Source organism: Falco punctatus, assembly GCF_963210335.1.
Source record: "Falco punctatus genome assembly, chromosome: 3".
Classification (NCBI taxonomy): Eukaryota; Metazoa; Chordata; class Aves; order Falconiformes; family Falconidae; genus Falco; species Falco punctatus.
The window spans coordinates 52150081-52169266 of record NC_137582.1 but is presented as its reverse complement, the minus strand read 5'-3'; the positions used below and the strand labels follow the sequence as shown (position 1 = coordinate 52169266).

The 19186-nt window shown below is 41.2% G+C and overlaps 1 protein-coding gene across 1 annotated transcript in view; it reads left to right on the top strand.

Annotated features, from left to right (window-relative positions):
- Nucleotides 1–5203: 5203 nt before the first annotated feature.
- The window catches only part of ASXL3 (ASXL transcriptional regulator 3), a 135815-nt gene continuing 121832 nt past the window's right edge, over nucleotides 5204–19186 (top strand). The window contains exon 1 of the mRNA XM_080381520.1: nucleotides 5204–6167. Coding sequence (XP_080237646.1) covers nucleotides 6114–6167 — 54 coding nt within the window. The 5' untranslated portion in view covers nucleotides 5204–6113. The remainder of the gene's footprint in view (nucleotides 6168–19186) is intronic.

Here is a 19186-nt window from a genome sequence, read left to right as displayed (position 1 = left end):
AGAAGGCTCACCAGACTATCTTGTTCATTTGTCTCGTAATGCAGAGATGGTAAGGGAAAGCAATCCATTATGCACAAACAATTCAAAATATTTCCAAGTTGCCCTTGGCAAGCAGGTGCAAGCAGGTGTGTACTTAGCCCAAAGATAGCATGTAGTCCTTTTCTACAGACGAGCCTGAGAGACAGCATAAACTCTGACTTCCCTTTTCAGAGGATTCCAGGGTTTTGCACTTCTACAAACCCCAATTTGAATTGCAGATCCGTAGTACAACAATGATCTTTATTACTTTTCATGCTGTTGGACTGTGTGTTTTGTATCTGACTGTTACTATGGTAGGTTTAGAGCTCCTCAACCTGGCAACATTTAACTCATTGTGTGTAGCTTCACTGATACTAATTCTTATAGCTTTCATTCCTGGCTGAGATTAGACAAGAAAGTGATTATAGCAGCAGATGTCACATAATATAAATGCTTTGTTTGGTCATTTTATGATGTTGTCTGTCACAGAAAGATAGCTAGTGTAACTGCCTAAAGGGGCTGTGATGTCTGTCCTTCATGGAGAAAAAAAAAGTAAGGAGTAGGCTGTAATGGTACCGCACGAGTCACTTGTCTTAATTTTGGTAACTGATTTTAGGATTAAGCTTCAGTCCTTCATATCCAGTTCTGGCAACCAGTACTTGTCCTGTAATTGTTGGTTTGTTGTGACAACTTGAGACTTACCATGAGCATCATGTGTAAATTTTGCTTGTAATTCCTCTGGGACGTCTTCACAAATTCTTAAAATTCCATATAACTTGAGGTGACATTTCATAACGTATCTTTCTTGTGGGTGTTGATTCTGTAGGCTGAAACATGATATTAGAATAGCATCCATACGTTTGGAATTACTGAATCACCTTTTAGACAGGAAGATAGCTAATTTCTGTTAAATCAGACACTATAAGCAAACAGCTTTAAATTTTTCTCCTCTAATTGCAGCAAACATTTATAATCCATGCAATCAAACAGATAAGCATCTAAAAAAGAGCAGATGAGAGAAACTATCAGCTGCTGTGGTTTTGATTTGACTAAATTGTGTCCTATAAAAAAGAAAGTAATCTTGCTAGCCATCTGCAGACAGTTCCTGTTCCTCTGAGTCTTCCTGTCATTAACAGAGCTGCCAGGAGGTGTGATCTGTATGCAGTTGGAGTGTAATGCCTCAGAGGCAGGTTCCTTACTCTTCTGTAGTATATGCACAAAGAAATGTTTTCAACATTTTCATGGTATCTTGTAAACTGTTTATGGTTCAAACACAATGGTCTTCTCATAGAAATTGTCCCCATGGATTTGGGGAAAAGTGGCTCCATATTCGTAGTATGAAAAGGTGATGGCCAGCATGGCCGAGGGAAGTGTTGCCTGAAGGTACTGACTGGAAGATGACTGCTTGGCAAGCTCTCCATGCTGTGGGTACCACCGCTAATCTGTTGGGAGGGCAAAGTGGACCTCAGGTTAACCTGCAATCAGTTACAATGCCATTAAAAAAGACCCGAGTGTTTATCTGGCTGCTGGAGGGCTAGGAGGGAGTAAAGAAAATAGCCCTGCATTTATAGTATTTGTCCATTCCTAGTCTGAGACAAAAGTAATGATGATTGTGGCAAACATTGAAGCCAACAGTATAAACCTTGGCTATTCATAGTCAAAGCTTTCATTGTTTGAAGATTTGCTATGGTGAGATATGTCCCAGGTAAACTCTAGATTTTACAATGTACTGTTCTCAATAGTTCTGCAAGCATTGCACATTTAGGAACAGACAATGTCCCCCTTGATCTGAAACCTGAAAAATACGGTTGTAATTATTTTTATTTTTTTCTGGTAAGGGTGAGCTCTTCTACATGTTCTGTAACCTTTCAAATCAGAATGGAGAGATGACATGCACAAGAAAATACTACTCTGTGCATCTGATTTAGTATTTATCAAAATTCAGCTTCAGCCCTCCTGTACTGACATGTTGAAGTACAGCCTGTAGGATTTTTTTTCATCAGCTTTAGGAGTCTTTCCAAATACAGTAACATCATCCAGAAAATACTAGATTCTGGGCTTGTTATTAAGGATTATTAACATATTCGAAAAGCTCTGTATATTGATCCCAGTCCATATGGTGCATGATTAAAAGAGAAAAGTTCCATTAAGTGTAATAAATGTTGTGAAACTCAAGCTGTCTGGATACTTGGCAATATGTATTCTTTAAATCAAGAGTAGAAAACGTACTCTGCAACTATGACATCAGTGTCTGTAAATGGTTAACTGTCAATCACAATGGCTTTGTCTGGCTTCCCTAAGTCCACACAAAACCAAGTATTCTGGCTTGCTTTTTCTCACCACTGTACTGAAACTAATTCAGAAAATGCAACGTCTCCATTAGGATCATTCTGGGCTATTTTTTAAGTTATTTTGTAACCCAGCATCTCTCATTCAATTGTAGAGAATATAGTTTTCATTGCCAAAGTGGCATCTTAGATTGAATTGTTGTGCTGTGAAGAAATCCTTCTGCACACATATGACATTTCCATGTAATAGCTGATACTATTTCTTTTGTGAGAGCTGAAACTGGAATTTGTATTGCAGCAGTGTTTTGCTGTATTGAAGCAATGCATACAAATACATACACACACACACACACATTTATATACGTAGTGCAGCTCACAGACTTCTGCCTAACAGGAATATTACTGTATACAATAAAAAATTCAGCAGTACATACCAAAACCCTTTTTTCCATACAGGAAACTAGAACAATGTTCTTCAGGTAACTCACTAGATAAGTATCAAAGTCAAGTGTCAAACTTCTACAGTATTGCAGGTAAATGCATTCACTGAGTACTGAAGCTCAGAAACCAGTGTCAAATGTTATTTTAGTAGCATATAATTGTTGTTCTGAAGCAAGAAAAGGCAACTGGACACAAGTGCATCCATCATAAATAACTGCTTCCTTCCATGATCTGGCACTGTAACATCACATAAATATTGCTTAGGTAGAAATTCATAATATATTTTAATATCACGTCTTTATGCAGTATTTGCAGGTTATCCAATCTGTTTTACAGTGTGCTGTGGAGATAGCAGTAGTATATTTACACACACACACACATACATACATGTTACATATACTAAGCTTTTAGCCACAGTTCCAGTGGCTGCAATTTGAATGCAGTTCACCATTTCTCAGTTTTCCTATTGCCAATTCAGTTAGAGAAGCAACGGTTATGATCTCTTGTAGTGTCAGGTCCAATTCATGCAGTAAATACTATCTATAATCAATAGGAAATGCTTCCCACCACAAGCTGAACTTCACCTTTTTCTGCTGTGTTTCTAGAACTTACACATGATTTTTAACTCCTTTAAAGCAGCAGTGTACTGTTCTGTTGGGTCACTTGGTTTATGTGTATGCTGGCAATCTTTTTTACATTCAGCTACAATGTTTATTGCAGAAAAAATGTATCTCATTTCAGGGGCACAGATTCATATTTTTTTCATCATGAAATCATAGAGAATGCACACTGGTTCTCTGCTCTCACACAGCAAAGAGCATAAGTGGTTTTCTTTTTCCAGAAGTCAGTACCATTAAATGTAAGGTTATTCCCAGTGTCCATAAGAAATACCAAATGAAAGTTTGATCCTAACTGCAACACACAACAGCAGAAACCAACCAAATCAAAAAATCAACAAAGTGAGATTAGCTTTGGAGGCTCCCTGAATTTCTTTTACCTGACAAATGTCCTCCTCTGTCCAACACCAACGCTGCAACACCAGAGCTCTCCTGAGTAATGGAAGTTGTTATGTGTGTGAAACAACCGGATCAACGACTGCATCATCAAACCTGTGGGTAGATGGAGAACTACTGCAGAACATATCTGTCAGTCTTAAAACAGCCACTTATGTGACTAATAAACCTGCCTATGCTTTTTTGCTTTGTTGTTTCAATACTGAAAACCATGAGTGTATTTCAAAGGCAGTTTTAACGGGCTACTTAATTACTACAGATTTAAGCTTTTAGCGTGGGGTATGAGACCTATATGATATAGGAATAGAAAGTTACTAAAGGTGAGGAAATGCAAAAGGGAGGAAAAGAAAGTAGGGCAGAGGCATAAAAGGCAGAAAACAAAGTAAAAAAAATAGATGAAGAAGTGATACTAATGGCAAGCATTTCCTTTTTAAATGTTACTAAGCTGACAAAGAAGGTACTCAGTAAATAGTAAAGGAGTATGCAGCTGTTTCAACAATTGGATGATAGTAAAAAGTGTTACACAATCTAAAACATTCCAGTTGCAACACCACTTAACAATATTTCTGAGGAATACTCAAATCCTCAAATCGATACTGGATTCTGGAATCAATACTAAATTCTAAAGACCTTCCAGTTGTTTTAATAGCATTTTGTTCTGTTAATGTTTTTATTTTCATTTAAGTGGGAATGATTTACGACATCTGGAAAGGTGTAATGTTGAAGAACTATCTTCCATGCGTCATTTCCAATTATAACACAAAGATGAAGAAAAAGTGCAGGACGTGTCCGCAGCTGGCACACTGTACGCCACCCGAGTCCTCTTTGAGAGTGTTTTGGGAATGCTATCAGGTCGCCTCTTCCGCTTCCTTCAGGGCTGCCCCGGTTCTTTTCTAGATAAAACAGCCTGAACATTGTGGTAGCTGGGAGTGATTCCTTCCCCCGACCCCCTGGTAAACTGTACATTTGTGTGAAAATAAGGCTTAACGGTACCCAAGTCAAAAAGACAAGGTGGAGCAGGGGTGCTGTTGGCAGAGAGGTGAAGGAGGGAGCTGGGACTCAACAGATGGATACACAAGAGCCTGAATAATTTCTAACTCATTTCAGCCTGAACAACAATTGCCCCATATATTTCAATAGTATTCCACATATACTTTAATATTTGGGGGAGGGGAGGAAACGGGACACCCCCCCGCCCCCCCCATCACAGTATCCTGCAACTCGGGAAGGTGTGCCAAGTCCATTTCGTGGATCTCTTTCTCAATCGTAGGTCATCCAATAAAAGCAAGCATCCTTCAGCAGCTTTACGAGCGCAGCACATCAACTCCTTTGTTTACGCTGGAACAAGAAAATGTGCGCTGCTGTTCCGACAAAAAAAGGAGTTAAATCGCAAACGCGGGATCTCTCCGCGCCGGCCCCCGTTCGGCCGGGGCTCGCTCTGGCACACTCCGGCGCGCGGCTGGAAGCGGAGCGAGGAGGGCACGGGCGGGACCCGCCACAGGCGCCACCGCCGCCCCGCCGCCGCCGCCCCGCCCGGGCCCCGCCGAGGCCGCGGGCTGCCCCCCCAGCCGTAAGTAAGCGCCAACGAGGTCGCACGCCGGGGGAGGGCCGGGCCCCATTTTCGGCCGGGTTTACCAAACGCGCTTTCGGCGTGAATAGGGGGAGAGCGGCGGCCCGCGGCGACGACGAAGGGCGACACCGGCCCCAAGCCGCGGCCACGACGCCGGCCGTAACGACCGACCGCGCCGACCCGCGCGGCCGCCGCCCCCGCCCCGGCAGCGCCCTCAGCGCCGCGTCCCCTGGGAGGCGCCCCGCCCGCCCGCCGCGCTGCACCACGGGAGCTGTAGTCCGGCCGCGCCGGCCACCCCCCGCGACCCCCCGCCCGCGCTCCCCTCCCCGCCGCCCCCGGCCCGCGGGCAGAGCGGCGCCGCGGCCGCTCTCGCGAGGCTTGGGGGCGGGAGCGCTCTCGGGCGGCCTCCTCGCGCGGGCGGCCGCCGCCGCCGCGGGGATGTTTGGTGCGGGCGCCATTCCCCCGCGTGACGTCATAGTGCATTGTTGTGAGCGTAGCGGAGCATCCCTCAAGCTGTCAGCTGTGCCGCCGCCGCTGCCGCCGCCGCGGGGAGCCGAGCCGAGCCGGCCCGGCCCCCTCTCCCCTCCTCTTCCTCCTCCTCCTCCACCTCCACCTCCTCCTCCTCCTCCTCCTCCTTCTCCTCCCCCGCCCCTCCCGCCCCGGGGGCTCCAGAGCTCGGTGTCACCGTATCATTGTCCGTGCGGAACCCCTCCGGGCCCCCCCGCCCCCCCGATCCGCCCTCCCCCCGCCCCCCCCCCAGAACCACCTCAATGAGATGCAAACATGAAAGACAAGAGGAAGAAGAAGGACCGCACCTGGGCCGAGGCTGCCCGCCTGGTAGGTGCCGCGGCAGCATTGTGTGTGCGTGTGTGTGTGCGTGTGTGCGCGCGTGTGTGCGTGTGCACCGCGCGCGTCCCGCCGCCGCCAGCCCGGCGCTGCCCGCCGCTTTGTTGCCGGCGGTTGGGGCCGTTGGGGCGAGTGTGTGTGAGAGGGGAGGGGGGAGAGAGAGAACGAGCGTGTGTGAGGGACTCTGCGAGGGGGAGAGTGTGTGTGTGTGTGAGAGAGAGAGAGAGAGAGAGAGAGTGTGTGCGTGTGTGTGTGTGTAAGGGAGTGGCGGCGAGTGTGAGGGAGTGCCTGTGCGGGAGCGTGTGTGAGCGGGAGGGTGCGAGTTCCCGTGCGAGTCAGCGTGTGGAGGGGAGGCCAGGGTGCCCCAGCGTGAGGGGGCTCGGCCGTGCCTGTGTGCGGGGAGGGGGCGGCTGGGGGGGTGCCTCCCCCCGGCGGCGCCGGGGCAGCCCGCTCCCGGCGCGGGTGAGCCCGAGCTGGCGGTGGAGGCAGCCCGCTGCTCTCCTCCCGTCCCCGCCTGGAAAGGAGAAATAGCTACATCCCTTCCTCCGTGCGAGTGTGAGGAAATGCCTATTCTTTTCTTCTTTTGCATGTGTGTGTGTGTAAATACCCAGGGATTGTTTCTGTCTCTGCGAGTTCATGTACCAGATACCCCAAGAAAATCCCTCCTTTTCATCCTAGAGAAAAGTGAAATAGCCGGGAATTGCCTTTTCATCCCTTTAGTGCGGACAGGAGGACTGGGGTGAGGGGCAAGGACGTTAGAGAGATCTCTGTCCTGGGATTTCCCTTCAACCCTCTCTGCTTCCCCCACTGAGCAGGGAAATATCCAGGGCAATCAAACCCACCTCTGGAAAGGCTCTGTGGCTCTGGAGACCTAGTCCATTCTCACTTCATTAAGAAACTGTCTCCCTTACCCTACTGTATCTGTTTTCACAATTCTGTATTATTGTTTGCCAAGTGTAATGCAGCACATCGTTTATGTTGTTTTTCAGTTTCCAAGTATGTACAGGTTCTCTCTGTTCTAGGAATTTTACAACAAATACTTGCGTACAATACAGCTGTACATATTTGCATGTGTGCCTTCTGCAAAGTTGGGTCTGGTTCAGCTTCGGTTGAGTGCGTAGAAAGATGACAAAGCTAGAAAGATAGGCTGCTGGTTATATTGCTTTTTGTATCTATGCCAACTTTACCTTTTATCCATCTCTGGTAACACTTAACTACTTAGGTAACATGTCTGTGTTAATGGTGCATCTGGGTTTGGTAATGGGTATTGATATCTTTTACTATTATTTGTTTAGTTGTGAACCACATTTCACATAAAAATGTTTTCACTTTGTTGTATGAATTCTTACATAGGAAGTTCAGCCTCTGTCTCCTCTGAAAATAATTATAAGGTGTTAGACGGGCACTACCTATAGATGTCTCTGTAAGCTGTACCGAGGTATTCTCGTGTTTGTTCAGTGCTAAATTCTGGTAGGGTTCATTGTAGTCCTACAACGTTTTGTAATAAGGCAGCTTTAGTGAAGATGTTCTGATACAATGTTGCTGCTGTTCTCTCTTCTTTCTCACAATTGTAACAAAAGTTTAACTGCAGTAAAACATTGACCTTTGCCAAAATACTTTTGGCAGTGGGTGTTGCTACACTACTTCTCCGTGCTTTAAACTGGCAGCACATTCAAAAGTCTATAAAAATACATCAAAAGCTATTCTAACTTTACTCTTTCAAGTTGCTGCTGCAGTTGCCACTATAAGCTGTATTTTCTTTGACAAATGTGTATAAAGGAATGTTATTGTGTATTGCATTAAATTTCTGTTCCCATGTGGTCCAATATATGGAAAAGTTTAAAGCCTCTGGAGAACAAAGGCTAGCCATCACCGAGGAGAAGGGCTAAGACTCTTATTTTCGTGTTACCACTTTGTGCTCCCCCCAGAAGGGTCATGATTTGCTAAATGGGTTGCTAAAACTGAGTACAGATTATAAATTGCTCTATGTAAGTGTTGGAAATACACAAGGTCCACAGTGTAGTTTTGTCTAGCCTCCTGGGGTTGCCAAGTTATGGAGAACTTGTCCCAAGTCTGTTGTGTGAGTGATACATAGTGCCACTTGGGCCAACTACAGTCTTGCACCGGGCTTTACTTGTATAGCAACATATGTTTGCAAATCACAATGAAAGACTGAAGCCAAAGTTGCCACTCCTTACAGTGTTTTACGTTAGAACCCTGATGGTTCATTACGACTTTTTTTTCTTGGGATACATCAATAATGTATTACTGGAAGGTTTGATTAAATCAATTTCTTTCCAACAACAAGTAAACAATGAAGTGATTGATATCTACTCACAAAAGATGACTCATGAGTTACTTAGATCAATATGTTGTAAAATTGTATGGTACTGAATTATTTTTAGGAACAAGAGGTTGAATTAATACATACAGCAAATGTATGGATATTTATGTGTTAAATTTCTAAATTTTCTAAAAAAAAGCCCTTACATTACAACAATATTGGGCTTTCAAAGTGAAGTGCTAAAAAGTATGAAATGACAGAAGTGACATTGCTGGCATTGCTTTTTCACTTTGTTGTGCACGTCCATATATTACAATCTAGGCTTTAAATTACATACTTACATGCTAGTTTCTCAAGTACTTTAAGTTTACTCACTAGAACTGCTGATTTTTCATTTTCTTTGTTTGATATGAGGTGCCGTGCTTAATTTTCAATACAGCTTTCAAACTCAGTGCTAAAATGTATTTTTCTTTAATGTTTCAGTCATAGCTATTATTAGCAACATTCAGTAGCTTCCCAAATGCAAATGTTTCTATACTTATAACATGCCTATGAAGTTAAGTATTTTCACCTCTCGTTTTATCCATGCAAAGTTGAGGCATGGAAAGATTAAGTACCTTGCTCAAAGCTGTGCAGGAAATCTGTGGGAGAGGCAGTTATGGTACCAACAGCGTCTCTGTAGTAGTTCTGTTTCTTAGTCATAAAATCATCTTGCTTCTGTGGCAACACTTGCCTCATTCACTCTTTATTACTGTTTCTCTCACAATAATTATGAGAGAAATAGATATGGTCATGTCTCTACTTTCAATCTGTATTGAAACTCATAATGCAGCATGTAATAGTTATGGATAAAAAGGTACAAACTGGGCTGGAGCCTGAAATCATTACACAGTTCTCCATTTCCCACATTCACAATGAAAGAAGCAGAAGTACTTTAGAAAAATATATTACATGATAGTCTTAAAATACATTATAATGTGTGAGTCTGAGTGGTAAGGCTCCAAACTTATAGTCAATGTTGCATTTACTGTTTTTTGATGTTTGATTAAAGGGTCTTTGAAAACTAAAGTTCCTGCAATGCAGTGTTTTTTTCAAGCTGTTCTCTTAATTTTTAAAACACAACCAGGAAAGGACTTCCATTATATTTAGCTCTTTCTGTAAATACCGTATATGTGATGCAGGCAGTAAAACAGGAGCCACTGGCATGTCCTGTATTGAAACTTGCATTTTATAGAAGCAGTCTCCTGCAGAGAGTTGAATCTTTCTGTCTGCAACACACTGCTCTTTTCTTCATGCAAGTCTGCTTATCTTAGGGCAAGGCATAGCCCAGCTTACAAGCATTCCTGAGAAATGAACGCATGTTCAGGATCAGTGGAATGGTGGCATACCACTAACAGTTCATGTTACAGAATGCGTTTTGTAGGACACACATTTTTTATGGACAAAATTGCAACCTGTCTTTACAACCTGCCAAAGGGCACATCTTTGATGTAGACCCGGTATGTCAACTCACTTTGTACTTTGCAGCAGACTACAGCAATGCTTATGTATGACCTGGGCATCATCTCCATACCAGTTTTCTGCTTTTTGTGTCTGATAGACTAAGATAGAATGTTAAAAAGAATGAGAACAAAAGAAAATCTTTAAAAGGAGGAGGAGAAACATCCTGTCTTTCCTCTGTTTTTCATTTGATGAAACCATATTGTTGTTTTCTGCTCATACATGGAACTCATAAAAATTGAATAGAAAGGTTGAACACTTGAGTAGTTTAAGCAGTTTGTAATGATTGCTTTCAGTTGAAAAAAAACCCAACTTGTTTCTGTTTAGTTTCAGCTGTTCTTAAACTCACAAGAACTCTCAAGCAGTTGCTGAAAGTCCTGAAATAGCGAATTCTGCCTCTTAATAATTTAATGCCATACTATACTACATGTGTCCAAGCATACTCTGCCACACAAGAACTGATAAGTTTTAAGTAGGTAGCAGTGACCTATCTTTTATCATGTGACTGCTAGATGCAATTCTTAGTTATTTGTGATCTAGAAAGGTGAAAGAGGCCTGAACAAAATGAGTGGAGGCTGCTTACTTCAGGAATGCAGAGCTCAGTATATGTATGAAGCATAGAACATCTGCCTGTGAAGGGTGATAGTTTATAGTAACATTTTAAAAGCATTTTTTATGAATAGCTTGCCCTTATTATTGCCCTGTTTCCTGTAAGTGGTGTTTTGAAACACAGTTCAGTTAAGTCTCTGTCACTAGTTGACGGTAAAGCAGAAGAAAATCCCAAGAATGAGAACAGTAGTGCTCATTGGGTTATTCATGTGTTGGATCTCCTCTCCAACATTTTTACTCTTTTTTCAAATTTTATTCTGAAAGAAGGGTTTTCTTGTGTTACTGAAGATTATGTGCTTTATGGTGCTATGGAGAGTCCTTATGGTTCAGGTAACGTGCATATTGGGTGAGTAATATTCATACCTTAATTCTTTTATTTCTTGCGCTGGTCTCCTGACAGGATCCAGCTCTTAATGAAGAGTTGTTCTCTTGCTCCTGTAAACTTTAGGAAAATTATACTAATTAATAAGGAAACTGATGTTAAAAAGAAAAACACATGAAAAGCAACAAAACCCATTGGAATTGTTAGCTTGCATGTTACTGTTTAATGCGGCTGGCTGTCCAAAAGCTGATTGTTGCTTCAACTGGTCTGCTAAGATAGTGTAGTTGAAACAGATTGTATAGCGGTATGGAAGTATTTTTGCATTACATCTCTATATTTGAAGACCACAAATGAAGCAAAAAATTAGAAGAGTAACTTCTGTGTAGCTAGACCATTGATGATAATCCCTTTGACTTTTATGTTAAGTCTTTGCTTTTGTTACTATAAATAACATTTTAAAGCATTGCGTGAAAGAAGCTTTGTGTATCTTTAAAAATGGGAGATTTGACATAACTTTGTTTTATGGTATTAAGGAATTTCTTTGTTGTTGGCTTAATAGAGACCTACTATTATTTCCATATTTTTTCTGAGTTAGTTCTTTTTCAGACACACAGAAAAATTGTGGCTTGGGAAGTTTTGATGGCCTTTCCCTTTGATCCACAATCAGTGCAGCTTTGAAAAGCTATATTTTATTTTTATTTGCTCTGGGGTTTTCTACAACGTGTTTTATTCAAAGTAGATTTTGCACTTGTGAGACAAGGTTGAAATTGCACTTTTTTTTTTGGGGGGGGGGGCTTCTGTGGTTTTGTTTTAAGTGTCAATATTTGGTTTTGTTCTTAATGAAATAATACAGAAATCTGTGTGTTCTAATTTTTTTTTTTAAAAGGTGATCTACAAATAAAATATAAATGTAATTTATTTCAGCTCACCTTTCACATTCTTTTAGGGCAGATTGAGAAGAACGAGGTTCTAAGTGTTCGCTTGAGACAGCCTTTTAAGCCTTAGCATCACAGACCTTTAGAAAAGCAGGAACCCAACCCAGGAATGGGGCCTGTTCTGAGTGATGTCACATTACTTCTATTAAAGCAGGTAATATAGGAGAAAACCCTTACGAGAACCTCAACATTGAGGATGAGCATTCCTCAACAACATGAAGGTGTTCTTAGTGCTTTAAGTTGTGATTTAATGGTCACTGTTACAGTGAATGCTTCCAGTGGCTCCTGGCTTTTTTTCTTCTGTCATGCTGCATGTTGCTGTTGGAAACAACTGATTTGTTTTTTCCTTCTTCTAGCAAGTTTCTCACAAACAAGATTTGATCAGTTGCATGTGGAACTGGTGGAATCACAGTAAAATAATTTCCACTAACCACACCCAAGGCCCTACCCACCCTTCATGGCTAGGTTGCTTTGAATTTGTTACCCCAATTCACCAGTTCCCTGGATCAAACCGTGTCATTGCAGCATCATAGTCTGGACCAGGTAGCATGCTGTCCTCACGGCCAAAAGCCAGAGTCACTGTACTTCCTGCTGGAACTTTTCTTGTTTTTTTTATTCTGTGACCAGCAGATTATAGTCACTTGGAGAGTCGTTTGCTAAACTTCACTTCTTGGCTTTGGAGTAATAGGGTTTTTTTAAATGTCACAAGCTTCAAAATGTTTTCCTTTTTCCCAAGCGTGATGATAATCTTGGCATTCCCTGTAAATAGCAATAAGTAAATAGAGTGGCCTCCTTTTCTGCTATCAAGACCTGGGAGAAGATGTGATTAGTGGGATTTCATTATGACTCTAAGGGTTCCAGTTGAAACCAGCCAGATCTTCTTCTTTTTGAGGGACTTAAAGACTGGCAGAATCAAGCATCTTATCCTTCAGACAGGAACAGTCAGCTTCCAGTGCAAAGGCAGAACAACAACCTGGAATAGAGCCAGCTCTAAGCAGCACATCCTGGTATAGCCCATTTGCTTATCCTGTTAGTTCAGGTAGCAAATCCCTATGCTGCTCAAGCACAACAGATTGGCCATAGGTGACCCATTTAATCTCGTATCAACTTTGAATGACAGTCACCCTCCTCAAAGAAACCCAATTGTTGATGTACTGGCCTTCTGAGGCTGCTTTATCTTTGCTAAGTCTTGCTAAGATAGTTTCCTATTGTTGGAGTTACTTTCTTGGGAGGACATGTACCTGCTGGGAATGTGAAAAGGGCAGAGAGGTAGGTGCCTCCTTACCTGCATCTAATCTTGGTTTGAAGGAATGATCTATGTCTTTCTGAATATCATACCTCAAGCAGGCCACTACCTAACTATATCCACTTAGGACTGTAGTAGTTTAGCACAGATGACGTGAGTATCAGGAGACAGTTAATAAGCCATCTGGCAGTGCATGCCTTCTTCCTAGAGCCTCTGTCACACCTTCACAGTGTCAATGTACTGATTGGGGTTGGGGACTGCACTTAGTGTCAGAGAGATCTGGAGCAGAACCATACACTTTGGTCTAAGCAAGCTCCAGTGTTTGATATTGAAACAGGAAACTGGGAGGCAGATCTGATGTTTTGATCCTTTGAGTGTTAAGAGTTCAGCTCTCTTTAATGACTTGAGCTCAGCAGGACAAAGTCTGTGTGGACCCTGGCATGTAGCTTTCCTCAGTATCAGAGGACCTTTTAGATGAGGTTTTTAACATATGGGATCTGGCTGTTACATTGCAGGTTCTGACTCTGATGTGGCATCCTGCACTTCAGGCATCTGAGGAGACTTGTTTCATAGTGTAGCATTGAGTTTTGTTTCTGTCTGACAACATTTGCCAGGATCAGCAACCACAGTTTTTGGTTGCTCTGGGATCATCAGGGGCATTCACAGACTCATGAAGAGGACTGGGCTACAGTTCTCTGTAGAAGACATTCCAGCTCATGTCCTAGATTATTGTTCATGATTTTGGAGCATCAGAAAGTAATTGATTTAGAAGGCACACATTACATACTCTGTTTTAAAATTTGTCCTTCTGTATACATAGATTGGTCAAGACTCTGATGATGAGAATCTCCTCACTGCTTGTAGAGGTTCAGGTCTGGAGAACATTATCCTATGGGTGACAGTCGCATCCTATAGAACATAGCCTGACTTACAGACAACAACATTTTCTAAACATCTACAACTTCAGAAGTGTTCCTTGATAGACAACTGTCTTGAGCTAGTAGATGATTTGGTTTGGGGAACTTAATGTTGAAGCTATTTTCTTCTTTCTTAGTTAAGTATAAATAGGATCAGGAATTTAGTGAAGCAGTCATTCTAGTTAGAGTTTATATTGCTTTATCCTGGTTAGCTTCCTGCATAACTTGATGTCTAGGGAGGGAAAGGAGCCTTAACCAAAGTGTACATCAACCATTTGAAGGTCAAAGTTCTACTCCGTTTCAGCTGACTCTTAGCACCCTGGAGAACCAGCCTAACTGTATGTAGTGGTTCACTACAGTTGGTGAGATGCCTTGTGAAATGTCTATAGAGTCTAGTAAATCACAGTCAATCGTCATGTCACATATGATTTCTTCCTGCCTTTGTGGCTTGAACCTTCTTTATATAAGATGAGGCTCTACTATTATGATTGTATTGCCGAAGAACTTCATCCTTCATTCAGTGATAACTTACTGTTTTGCTTACTTTTCTTTCAGTTTCATCTGTTTTAGCTGAACAAATTTCACATCCAGATCTTTCAATACATCTATTGATGTCTATTTTTGGATAAATGTTTTTTTTATGCCTCAAAATTCCCAGTTATCCACCAGCTGCTGGGATATCTATTGACATTGTCATATCGGAGAAGCATGTGATATTCCATGTTACTACACTTATCTGCCAGTATTTCCTAGCAAGGGTAATGGAGAAAATAGACCCTTATTGGCCATAGCTGGCCTGCCATCACTGTCATTCTTCTGGACCAAGATTCTAGCAGCTGTCTCAAAATTATGACACTCTCGGTCACACCAGCTTCTTTCATCTCATTTGTCATTTCTGTAATTTAGAAATTCTGGACAGGTAAGACCAACAGGAACCTCTTTGGAATTTGGTGTTTAGAGTGGGAAAAACATCTTAATTAGAGCATTACTTAGATAATCTTAGACCAGCTAATCATAGAAGATGGATTTGGAGAGGGTCTCAAGGTCACCTTGTCTGTTCAGACTTGAAAATAAGTGACAAGCCTCAAATGAGTTTTAGTTTTGTGAAATCAATACAATCACTTGGTAACTTCCATTACCCATAGGAGGTAGGATTTTTATCTGGCTTTTGCCAGAATCTGGTCTTTTTGGAGAATTTCACATTCTACTTCAAAAAATGGGAGAACTAGGAGAATAAAATGAGTGTGAAAAGTTGTCTGATGGGCACAATTTAGAATTCAAATGGATCATTACTTTTTTTTAACTGACAATGACTAGACAGAAAACATCAATTTTCTTGTGCAGGTAGAGAATTCTGTATCTGTTTAATGGTGCTCATTCACATTCGCTACTTCTTTGAGGCTTTCTGGACTTTGTGATTTTTTGGGGAAGTTTGATGTAGGAATGCTGTAGCAGGTTTATACTTCTAGCAGTAGTGCTTAATGCATTCTAATCTATTTTATAGTTTGTTTCATTCATAGTGCAAGTTTTTGAGAAATCTTGCAAGCAATCATCTTCTATTTTAAAGAGAAAGAAAAAGTAGAAAACAATTTGGCTTATTGTCTGTGGAATAAGCTCAGTAAATCACTGTGGAAGACATTTTCAAATAAGCTACTATTGAAAATAGATTAATACCTTTCTATTACTGTTTTTAAGATGATCCATGGCTCCAAAAGTGTGTACCTTCCTGAAGATGTCGGGAACTACCAAGCATTTGCCCAGATTCTCCTTGTATTGAAGTCTCTCAGTCTGAAACTTGCCCCTGCCCCAAGAACAAGGAAAGTCTGTAATCTGTGTAGCCAATTTTGCTACATTGGCAGCCCTTGTCAAACAGGTTGTTTGTCTTCCTTTTGTCATGTTCCCAGGATGCTGTGCTGTCAAGTTCTGTTTGCATTATTAAACTTCAAGTTCTGTTTGGATTATTAAACTTTCCCTGTATTAAGCATGTGTCAGCTGGACAGTTCAGGAGGTGCTTGGGTCCATCAGTCCAAGTTGTAGAAAAGAAAGGGGAAGCAGTAAGAAGCATAAGCTGTCTTTTATAAGGCTACTAATCTTTTAAATTTTATAATAATAATTAAAAAAATATTAAAAATAAATTTTAAATGGTGAAGATTCTTGTGATGATTTAATTTACCCTGCCCAGTATATCTGTGCAGCTGGAGACTTTGAATATAGATTGCAGTACAACAGTAGCCTCACAAGCTTTTTACCAGGTATCCCAGTAGGAAATATTTGATGGGAGGACAGAATAAGTACTGCATGTTTTGATGTGCTACCTCAAATTCCTGACTTAGCAGCCCATATCTATCTATCTATCTATCTACATATATATATATATATATATATTTATCAAGTATTGTGTTACAGGCCTGTAAGACTGACTGGGAGAATCACAGAAACAAGCCTGTGCACCTGGGACATTCGGTCTGCCCATAACAAGCCCCAGCATCCTTTGGGTAGACAGTTACAGCAAGAAGTGGACACTGCTTCCAGCTCTTGGGTTCATCCAGTGGTGTGGTGGTTTCGTCTTGGACATCGAAGTCTTTGTGCTAAAATGCTGTTCCTCCAGTCAGTGTTCAGGACTCAACTGACCTGCCCGCTGCCAATTTCCCCTGTTGCTTTTGGAATGAGGGCTACCCAGTTGAGTGGAACTTGTCAGTGTTAACAAAGCCTGTGTCTTTGTCCTGGACTGATGCCTCTTGTCCTTAGTAAAAGTCTGTTAGTGAATACTGTGGTTTCTAGAGCATGGGATTGGCCCCCAAAGAGCAGATGGTGAAAGAAAATGGAATTACTGCTTTAAGCTAGCTTGAACACTGCAGTTATGAGAAAGAATCTTTCCTGCTCTTTGTGATGCAGTGTTCCAACAACAGTGAGCCCCACTACATGGCTGTGATGTTAAAACATGCCCTTTTTTAGAGTTGTAGAAGCACTTAAGAACTGGAGTTGTGGCTTCACAAGGTAAATACAGAGATTCTTATCAGTCTGGCCACGCAAGTTACTGCGTGCTGTATACATGCATTGCTGATGATTGTGGCATTTACTAAGTATCTCCAGAGGAACTTCTCGGTACCTGTGCTATAATCAGCCCTTCACAGTAAATACTTTATATTCACTGTAACGGTTGTGGGTTGTTAATTTAGTCTCCAGGACCACAGTAGCAGTGGCATTTGTGGGGGAGACTGTAGAACTCATATAGGGTCGTCTGGGGAGTTTTCCAATGAAGGAGATCATAAATATTGGAGAAGTGAATGAAGAGATGCTTGACTTGACTGAAGGGTGCAAGAAATAAGCAGCAAGAGTGGGCAAAGTGAAAGACCTTGAGGATAAAATCAGTGTCTGAGCAATGATTCGAGTTACTGTGTTTCACAGACTCCAAAAAGGTAGTCTTTCAACAGGTCTCTGAATTACAAATTGAAAACTTCACTGAATCACAGGGTGGTCAGGGTTGGAAGGCACTTCTGGACATCATCTAGTCCAGCCTCTCACTAAAGCAGGTTCTCCTGAGCAGTTGCACAGAATTGCATCCAGGTGGGTTTTGAATGTCACTAGAGAAGGAGACTCTACAGTCTCCCTGGGAAGCCTGTGCCAGTGCTCTGCTTCAATAGAAGATAGGAAACTTGAAAAAAATTTGCAGTAATAGAGTCAAAGCTGTTGATCAAGAATGTTTTGTATGGATTTGGGAAGTTATATCAGAAAAGTATTGTCTTATAATTTTTTAATCTGTTTAGAAAAAAACAACCAGCTGACCAAAAGATTTCTAAGATATCTTAATCTGTCAAATTAGTTTGGTCTAAGAGGGATTTTTTTTTCTTCAGGGACCGGTTAGAATTTTCTGTAGATTTCATGTCTAATGAATTAATTGTTGTGTTGCAAAAGAGAACGCTTCTGTCTCTGTTAATTTGTAGGGTTACCAACTTTGCGTGGAGATAGACTGTTTGACACATTGTCAAAACATTCTCATCTCACTATAATTCTTGAAATCTTTAACACTTCCATTATTTTAAAAACCAACAAAAAGAAATTCTCTCTCTGTGTAGTCATTTTAACTATCTTTAATGAAGAGAGACTCAGTTTCATACTGTAATTTTCATGTGCTAACTCATTATATTAGTGTCTGAGCTGTAGGAAAATGTTTCAAGCTATTTATAGTAATTTTAAATAAAGTAAAATAAGGCTCCTGTCTTTATTCTGAGCCAGATCTACAAAAGTGGCTGCCTAGATAACTGAGGTTGGTATAAATGTGTAGTGGTTGGGAAACGCTTCTGAAAGCTGAAAGAGGCTGAGAGGTTTAAAAAAAAATTAAAAATCACTGTACCTGCTTGCTGTTACCAGCATTCTTACAGCTGTTATGGCAAGAAGCTTCACAATTATTTAAAGTGTTGTTAAATATTGGAGTTAATTTTGTAGAAAAATATGGGTGTGGAGGGGGAGGGAAGAGATCTGGGGAAAGCACTCTGAGGATTAAGGAAAAAAATGAGGTTTTAAATGCTACATACATACATAAAAATAGTTATGAAACATTACTTTTAATACTTGCATACATTTTCTGGGATTAGCAGAAGAGAATGAAACTGGGTTTATGTCTGTTGGCATGTCATGTGGTGGGAAAAGTATGTGCCTGGGTGATACTGATGTAATCCTTCAGGGAAAAATGATAGTGCTGCACTGGGAAGTGGTGAAGAAGAAATGGAGATGTTCTTGTACCAATGAGAAATAGAATAGCAAATATATGGAAGGGAGGAAAAAATATCTGACAATGAAAGAAATGAGGGGGAAAAAACCTTCTGAATTCTAGGATAAAACTGCATTTCATTTATTTGTTTATTTATTTTGCTACCATTTCACTTAATTAGATAACCAGCTAAAGTCCCCAAAGCTTAATCTTTAATGTTTGGATTAATCTCAAACTTTGGGAATATACAAGATGAAAAAAATGTTATCTTCTGTCCTATGTAAAAGACACAACCTTTGACTTGGAGATGAAGTATTATGTTTTGATTGTGTTGCATCCTGTTTATTTTTAGAACAAGTTACCTTATCAGCTATCTAAGCCAAAGGACTATTGCTGAAATTACAAGTAATCCCTTCGAAATAATTGAAGAGACCAATTTGTCATCTGAAATATTATCTTGTCCATTTGCTAGTAAGATCTCTGATT